General features: G+C 52.0%; 1 protein-coding gene across 1 annotated transcript; it reads left to right on the top strand.

Annotated features, from left to right (window-relative positions):
* The first annotated feature begins 4,639 nt into the window (after positions 1-4,639).
* Positions 4,640-8,313, top strand: TLE7 (TLE family member 7). The gene is made up of 9 exons (XM_033434676.2): positions 4,640-5,030; positions 5,153-5,175; positions 5,352-5,410; positions 5,903-6,115; positions 6,223-6,464; positions 6,663-6,804; positions 6,954-7,107; positions 7,662-7,735; positions 8,048-8,313. Exons 1-9 carry the CDS (start codon positions 4,723-4,725, stop codon positions 8,150-8,152), a joined length of 1,320 nt encoding a protein of 439 aa, XP_033290567.1. The 5' UTR covers positions 4,640-4,722; the 3' UTR covers positions 8,153-8,313.
* Positions 8,314-8,588: the final 275 nt, after the last annotated feature.

Raw genomic sequence — 8,588 nt, 5'->3', positions numbered from 1 at the left:
TCCTAAATTTCATAGATCTAGATGTGAAAGGTAAAATAGAGAAGCTGCTAGAAGAAATAAAAGAGCACATCATCATGACATCGGGGGCAGCAAATATTTCCTAAATAGGATTCTAAAATAACGAACCTTAAAAGAAAAGATAAACTGGATTGAATTAAAATTGAGAACTTTTTTTGCTAAAAAAAAATAAATAAATCGAGAACTTCTGCTCATCTAAAGACACCATTAAAAGAGTTAGAAAGCCAGCCACAGAGTGGTAGAGACATACACAGTCTGCACAGCTGACAAAAGGTTCATATCCAGCATAGAGAAAGAGCTTCTATGATTCAACCCACTTTCCCACAGACTTCCTTGTAAACGTCATATAGGCCTGGATTTGGATCCTGGCTTTTCCTCCTGTTTAGTGAGATCTTGGACAAGTCTCTCCGAGTTTCTGACACCCTAAATTAATTCTCATATTTCTAAATTGGGGATCAAATCCATGCCGGTATCCCACATTGTTGTGTTTCCTATGGGAATCAAAAAAGAGAGAATGTTCCAAAAGTGGATCATGTATCAGATGGGGGGTTATGTGTATATATATCAAGACCACCGCCAACCCCTATCCCTCCTCTCAGATTGAAGCTCCCCAAGGACTTGGGCCAGGTGTTAGGCTGATCTCTGACACTGTGCACAGGACCTGGCACATTGCTCAGAGTATATGGGAGCACATATTTAATACATGAATGGGCAGGGAACAGCATTTCTGGATGAGGGAACAGCATGAGGGTGGAAATGTACAGTCAAGTACATTGGGGGTCAAGTTAGGGTATAATCACAGGAAAAGTGAGAACACGCTGGATGGGGATGGATCTTAAATACAGGCATTGTCTGGAAGGCCCTAGGCAGCCATTACAGTTTTGGGGACAAGGGCTGTGTACAGGAAGGGGGAGAGAGAAAGGGAGAGACAGAGAGCTTTAGAGATTGGAGGTCAGGGGTGGTAAAAGATTTCTTTCTAAGCAGCAGCCATTTCAGAACTTCTGCTTCAAAAGAAGGAAGCCAATGAGTGAGAAAAAACAGAAAAAGAGTGCGTTCAGTGGGAGGGGTGGCCAGTGGCCGGAGGTGAATGAGGGGAGCAGAGCAGGAGAGGATCTGGCCTCACCACCCCTTCCTCTCCTGCCAGAAAGGGACCACCAGACAGAGTGCTTCTCCAATGGGGTCCCCAGACCAGCAGCCCCAGTGTCACCCTCACCGGGGAGGTTGCCAGAGATACCAAGTCTCAGACCCCACCCCAGACCCACAGAAAAAGAATCTCCTGGGGGTGGGCCCAGCGCTCTGTTCTAACAAGCCCTCCAGGGAGTTCCGAGTGCTGCAGTGTAAGAATCACGATGAGGCCACCGCAGAGAAGGAAGTCTTCCCTGGTCTTCCCTTTCAGAGACACTGGTGAGAGATGAGAGATGACTGAGCCGGCCTCCCCAAGCAAAGGGGATTCACCTGGAGATGAGCATTTGAAACTGCTCTTGGGTGCAGCTCAACCCGACTCTCCATCTTTGCACCAACACTGGCTCTTGTGGGGCGCCCAGAATCCAACCCAAAGACTCATCCCCTGAAAAATGTCTCACTCCACCTGGCCTCCTGCTGTGAATTTACTTGGTACACCCCGTCTTATCCCAGGACTCAAGCGTTATCAGAACTGGCAGCCCCGCAAGTGGCTGTGCGGCGGGTGCTGGCTGAGGCCACGCCCGGTAATTGATGAGCCATTCAGGGCCCTGCACCTGACCCAGGTTCTGACCCAGGGCTTGATTATCAATTAGTGTAAAGTAGCAGCACTGCAGGGGAAGGGGCAGTACCTGGGTGTGGGAGGGGCGGACCGGGGCTGGAGGAAGGTCTTCCCAGCGCACTAGCTGGGCGCAGTTCTGACCTCCCATCTCCAGGGTCTGACCTGCCTTCAGAGGTGAGTTGCATGCTGCGGGGGACTGGTGAGTGCTCATCTCGCTGGCAGGGTGGACCCCAGCCCTAGCATTTTGTGTTGAAGCTTGAGAAAGAAGGGTTGCCTGTATTCCCAGCTCTGAGGGTAGAGTGGAGAGGGGAATCGGTGATACTGACTCTTCCTTGTACACTTTCTAGAAAGCCTTGTCTTATTCTTAGGATGAAGTCCCCCTCACCCATGGAATCCTGGTTAAATGGCCTCCCTGTCTTTAAGGTTTACCCACACGTGAGCCTGGGCTGCTGCCCATCTCTCTTTGCCCATCCTCTTCACCCTGGGCTGGGAATGTGTGTCCTCCGCGCTTTCACCCTCCCCAGGGCCGAGGCAGCCCCGGGGTCCCAGTTAAAGGAGACTGCTGCGTGTCTGGGCCAATTTGCTAAATTATTTAAACAAGTAACTAAGAATCATGAGGACCCCAAATTGTCAGTTGGGGGAAGATGACAAAGAAAGGACTTGGTTGAAGAAAAAGGCTCATGGCCCAACAATTTTAATTTAGGTTTAAATAGCCACAGATATGCAAAAACTATCCCAAGTTCTGCAGTGACAAATCTTCCTCCCATTCCTCTTTCCTACTTGCCCATTTCTATTCCCAAGGGCAATGCCCTTCTTAATTTCTTATGTGCATACAAACATATGCAAAGATCGGTTCTAATTTCCATCTTTTTACAGCAAATCTGTGCATTATGTGCATTGAATCCACCCCTCCCCCATTAACCGACCTTGGGATTTTCCATGTCCAGATGTAAGTGTCCTTGTTATTTTTAACAGTTGTGTCATATTCCACTTCATGCATATACTGTGACTTATCTCCCCAGGCCCTTCTTGTGGACTTTGGGTTTGTCATCTGCTGTCATAAGCGATGCTGTGATGCTTCCGTTTAGACATGGATTTTTATCTGAGGGCACCTTTAGGATAAATTCCTGAAAGTGGAAGTGCTGGGTCAGAGGGTAACTGCATTGTCACTGTGGTGGATATTGCCTTCCTCCCTCTGATGGGGAAGTAGAAAGCAGACTGCTGAGAACCAGACAGGGCAGAATTTGAACCTCTTCTCCGTGCTTTCTAGCTATTTGCTCACCTGCTCAGAGCTTCAGTGTTTAAAACCTGTAAAATGTGGCCCACACAGTTGTGTGGATGAAATGGGACCAACTGTGTAAAGTATTTGGTTCAGGGCCAAAGACACAGTGAGACCTCCAAGTGTCAGGAGGAGTGGAGTCTGGCCATATAGCTGCCCTCACACCTTGCCAAGGGCAGGCAGCCTGGGTACCCCCGGCTGTCTGAGAGCCAAGGATTGAGCCTGGTCTTCAAGGCATTGGTTCCAGTTGGAGGATCCTCTCCCCAGCCTTGTACATCGTCTTCTCCCTGGAGCTGCTAATACGTCCTGAGAATGGAGCACTGGGTCTCCTCAGGGCCTTCTGGGGATAGCTGTTGGGCAGCCTGAAGGAAGGCATTTGGTCTGCCTTAAATCCTCAAAGCTCTGGTCCCTGGCACAGCCTCCAAGTAAACGCACTCTCTGCCATGTATTGAGTGTTTGCCACTGGCCTGATATAATTATGAGTGTTCTACACGCATGACTCCATTCAGTTCTCAGAATTATCCCCTAGGATGGGAAAGATTAAGTCACCACCAGCCAGACTCTTCATCATTCTGCAGCCTCGCCCCATCCAAAGGGAACGTCTTGTTTGCAGGACCGCTGAGTTCTTCCATGCGTTCCCCTCTGGGGGGTACGTGGGGCAGGGTGGCAAGAGACACTGCGATGTGTGTGCAGTTTCCTGTTGCCCTCCTGTTTCTTTTTCTTTTTCTTTCTTAATAGCCATTCTAGGGGCTTCCCTGGTGGCACAGTGGTTAAGAATCCGCCTGCCAAGGCAGGGGACATGGGCTTGAGCTCTGGTCTGGGAAGATCCCACATGCCATGGAGCAACTAAGCCCGCATGCCACAACTACTGAAGCCCACGTGCCTAGAGCTGTGCTCTGCAACAAGAGAAGCCACTGCAGTGAGAAGCCCGTGCATCACAACGAAGAGTAGCCCCTGCTCGCCACAACTAGAGAAAGCCCACGTGCAGCAACGAAGACCCAACGCAGCCGAAAATAAATAAATAAATTTATTTTTTTAAAAGTTAGCCATTCTTCTTTTTTTTTTAATATTTATTTATTTGGTTGCATGGGGTCTTAGTTGCGGCAGGCAGTTGTGGCACGTGGTCTCCTTAGTTGTGGTATGTGAACTCTTAGTTGTGGCATGCATGTGGGATCTAGTTCCCTGACCAGGGATCGAACCCGGGCCCCCTGCATTGGGAGCTTGGAGTCTTAGCCACTACACCACCAGGGAAGTCCCACCTCTTGTTTATTTTACCCGTGGCGGGGGTGGGGGTGAGCCCTCATTTGAAAAGTATACGGTCAGATTAAAGGGTGAATTTGATTTTAGAGGATGGGAAATGCAGTCTGTGTGTCTAGAAGGAAAAACATAACTTACCTGGTACTAACATCTCAAAACATGCGTGTGAAATTTTACCCTCAACACCATTGCTGCCAACATGTAGTATCACAAGTTAGTTGGTGACCAATCTTTTGAATCCTCTCCCCCAGAGGAGTGTTCTCTGAGCCTTCTCAGTAGACCTGGAACATTGTGTCTGCGTGTCAGCATCTTTTCTCTCTCTTGCTACAGGGCATCGGGACGAATTGGAAACCCAGGATCTGGGTGACAGGCTCATTCCTCTAAGCCCTCGAACCTGGTAGCTCAGGTACTTCATCGATCAAAGACCATGAGTGAAGAGAAAGAAGAGGCCTCGTTCAGTATACTCACAATTTATGATGAACCAGAGAAGAGGAGGAATGTGCCCGAGAGCCCCGGCATTTCCTCCCAGCACGAGCACCATGCACAGTCCCAGCTGGGGGAAGCGTGTGGTCCCCCCGAGCAGCTCCCACGCTACCCGAGGCAGCATGACCTGGCTTATCAGGACATGAGCTGTGTGAGTCCACAGCAGTGGGCCCCCCAGGCCCTGGACAGATCTGAGCTGCAGGCCACTCAGCTCTCCGAGGCAGAATCAGAAGAAGCAGAGCCTGGCCTCAGGTAGGTCTCACCTGAACAAGACTGGTGGGGGGAGCAAACTGTCTCGGGGAGAGGGATCCTGACAGAGAGCTCTCCATCCATCTCATGCCCTGACTCCTCCCTCTCTCCTCTGTGTGTCACAGCTCCCCACCAGGATCCGAGGTCGGTAAGTCCTAGCTGGGACGGTGCGGGCAGGCAGGGTGTAGCCCATGGCTGGGCATTGGATGGGAGACCTGGAACGAGCTCCTGGGTGGAGAGAGCAGTCTTCTCCCTGGATCCCATGACGCTGTTGCTGCCAGACCTCCTCTCTCTGAGTGGTTGGCCGCTGGTGTCTCCCTGCAGGTCAGCCTTGTCCTTCACCTCGTCCCAGTGAAGAAGTCTTGTCATTCCTCAGAGCAATTGTAAGTGTCTTTTTTTTTTTTTTAAACATGGCATCTTTCCCTTCCTGTTACCCCTGGAACAAGAAGCCCGTAGGAAGAAGGTGAGGGCATGCAGTATGTCCACATCCTCACTCTCTCTCCCATAGGTGGTGGGTGCACTGGACTTCCTGCTTCTTTGGACCCAAGCTACCCTCCTCCCATCACCAGTGTGTAGGGCCTCAGCTGACAGGGTCACTTTTAGAGCTACATCCTAGGATACTCTGAGCCAGGCTCTGCTCTCATTGCTTATACTCAGAAGTGTCTCAAAATGTGGCCTGTTTATGAGGGAGGCCATCCTGGGCTAGTGCAGAAGGATGTCAGTGGTCTGGGGACCCCAGCTGAGGACACAGTCCCGCCTGAGGGTCAGAGAGGAGCTGTTGGATGCAGGGTCAGGAATCGAGTCACAGGACAGGGAAGGCTGGCCCCCATGGATGAGGGCAGGTCAAGGCTGTGACCCTTTCATGGGCACCCCAGCCTCCCGTTCCAGATGAAGTGGTGGTCAGGCAGATGACCCCACATAAGCCCTGGAAGGTTGGCAAACTCCGCCATGGAAAGAAAGTCCACTCCCTGGCCATCAGCAGCTCTACTCACCACGTGTACACGTGCGGCCATGGCTACATCAGGGTGTGGGATGAGAGTGCCCTGCATGCCTGGGACCACGCCCCCCAGGCCCAGCTGAACTTACAGGTGAGGGGTCATGCAGAAGTCTCAGGGAGCCTAGATGTGACCTGTGTCCTAATACTTGGAGCCCATGCTTCCAGGAGATGATTTGAGAATGTCACCCATTCCTACAGGACCGTCAGAACTGTGTCCTCACCTGCAAGCTGTCCCCCGATGAGCAAAGCCTGATCACGGGGGGTCTGTCCCAGACCCTGACTCTCTGGGACCTGGTGCCCACCCCTCGCATCAGGGCACAGCTGGCCTCCACAGGCCCCATGTGCTATTCCCTGGCTGTCTCCTCCAATGCCCAGATCTGCTTGGCTTGTTTCAAAGGATTTGTTGAGATTTGGGATTTGCAGAACCAAATCTTGATCAGGTATGACCTGGGGGAGGGCTGGGTGGTGAGGCCTTGGGGAAGCCTGGGCCTCTTTTCCGACCTCACTCTCTCCTCTGCAGTAGGACTAGGTGAGTCGGTGTGGAGAACGCATTTGGGCTACGTATCTAGGGGCTTCCTGGGCCCGAAACTTCTGAGGGTCCAAGCAGTGCATGAACCTCTGAGTTGTTTTCCCGCCAGGAAGCACGAAGTCCCCATGTACGGGTCCCGATGTGTGGACATCACGGGCAATAAGTTCTGGACGGGAGGTGAAGACACCAGACTGTATTCCTGGGACCTGAGGAACTACCAGAGGCTGCAGCAACACGATTTACAGCATGAGGTGCCCGGACGGCTGCGGCTGTGCTGAGTGCAGTCCCCCTGGGGACTGGGAGTCGGTGCCCGCAGGAGCAGAGTCCGAGTTTGAAGAGGTGGCCACGAATGATGGCGCTGGCAGCTTTGTGCGCTGACCCCAAACCTCCTTCCACACAGATCCTCAGCATTGCCCATGACCCCAGTGAGGAGTGGCTGTTAGTGGGCCTGAGAATGAGTGACATCGTAATCCTGCACACACACCGGAGGGAGAAGTTTAAGGCTGTCCTGCAGAAATATGTCTACCACCACAATCTCAAGTTTTCCTCCTGTGGTGAGTGAGCAGGCAGGGGACACCTCTGGGTGCCCTGTCACCTGACAAGGCATCTACTCACCTGTAGAGTCTGGGCCCAGCCTTATTTCAGGCTCTTAATTCCCCCCTCTCCAGCCCCAGCACTGGCCGGGCCAAGGTCCAGGGCCACCTTTCCACTGCCCTCGCCTCTGCTTCCACCTGTCACCGGTGTTTCTCCCCTGCCAGCCTGGCTACCTTTCCTCCCTTCTTTTGCTGCTCACCCCCTCTCCTTTTCTGGCTCTGTCTGTAATGGTAGCTTCCTATGTGGAACCATAGCCCAAAGGCATCGGCAGACAGAAGATGCTCGAAGCCCCATGTGGCTGTCCAGTTGTTCATTGCCCCTCACCACAATCCCGGGGGTGGCAGGAGGAAGCGGGTAGATGAGGGAATGGTTTGGGTCATGTCTCTGAGTTGTATAGATGGGGAAACTGAGGCAGAGAAGGAGTGATCCTTTCCCTGGTCTAGTCGGGAGCAGAGAGCTGGGACTGGAAGGCAGGCTTGGCCTCTGGCCCCTCCATCTGTCTTTCCTTCGCCAGGGAGCTATTTTGTGTCAACACTGGATGAGTCGATCCGCTGCATAGCTGCACCTTCTCTACAAAGATTGTTTCAGGTACTGGATGGAGGCGTGCGCAAACCCAGGCAGCTGGAGCTTCCAGCCCCAGCTCCCAGTTGGTCGGGCCCCAGAAATAGTGCTGGAAAGTACCTCTGAGATGGCAAACAGGGCCATTGAGTACATCGAGGGAACAAGGACTCAAGGTCCTAGGAACTCCTGGGCTCCACCTTGAGCCCTGAACCTGGCCCGGTCTCCAGACTGGGCCTCAGGTCTACACGGAGCCCTGAAACAGACCTGCGTGAAGTGTGCAACTCCGGCCCCAGTCTGGCCCCTGCATATCATTCCTCTGTGGCCTCTCTTTCCCTCCAGGTAGAGGAGTCTACAGACATCCTATGTTGTGATGTGTCTTCCGACAACCAGTACCTGGTCACGGGCTCCAAGAACAGTGCCACTGTTTACCAGCTCTTGTATTGAAACTTGCAAGCCACGGTCCTGCTGGTGAAGACCCAAAGAAGACCAGCGTGCTCGGAGGGTGACCTCGGGGTGCCAGGCAACTCTAACACCTCCCACAGCCCCACCTTCTCCTCCCTGGCCGGTCATCTGTCCATTCCCCTCCCACCCAGCACACACCTGGTCTGTTCTCCAGGTTTTTATTATGTAACTTAGGGATTTTTTCCTTTGTTATTTTTTTCTACCACTGATTTCTTTATTTTGTAATTGATAAAATGGAAAAGCAAAAACCAAAATGGCTTGGATACCCGGTCAGTTCTTTCAAACAACAAACTCATCGTGATGGGTTGCTTATGCCCCCTTTCAGCAAATTCCAGGTTGGGGAAGGAATTTTAGGCCAGACTTAGTTTCGTTTATAACTTTTCTGGAATTCTTGGACTCTTAAGAAAGCTCAAGCAGC

The sequence above is a fragment of the Orcinus orca genome, chromosome 20 (genome assembly GCF_937001465.1).
Source record: "Orcinus orca chromosome 20, mOrcOrc1.1, whole genome shotgun sequence".
NCBI classification, from domain to species: Eukaryota; Metazoa; Chordata; class Mammalia; order Artiodactyla; family Delphinidae; genus Orcinus; species Orcinus orca.
The sequence above is the reverse complement of the archived record's forward strand: the minus strand, read 5'-3'. Positions and strand labels throughout refer to the sequence as shown.

Coding starts and splice junctions, on each gene's coding strand:
- TLE7 (XM_033434676.2), top strand. CDS start 4,723: ATGAGTGAAGAGAAAGAAGAGGCCTCGTTCAGTATACTCACAATTTAT. Junction 5,411..5,902: donor TGTCATTCCTCAGAGCAATT/GTAAGTGTCTTT, acceptor TGGGCACCCCAG/CCTCCCGTTCCAGATGAAGT. Junction 7,108..7,661: donor TCTCAAGTTTTCCTCCTGTG/GTGAGTGAGCAG, acceptor TTCCTTCGCCAG/GGAGCTATTTTGTGTCAACA.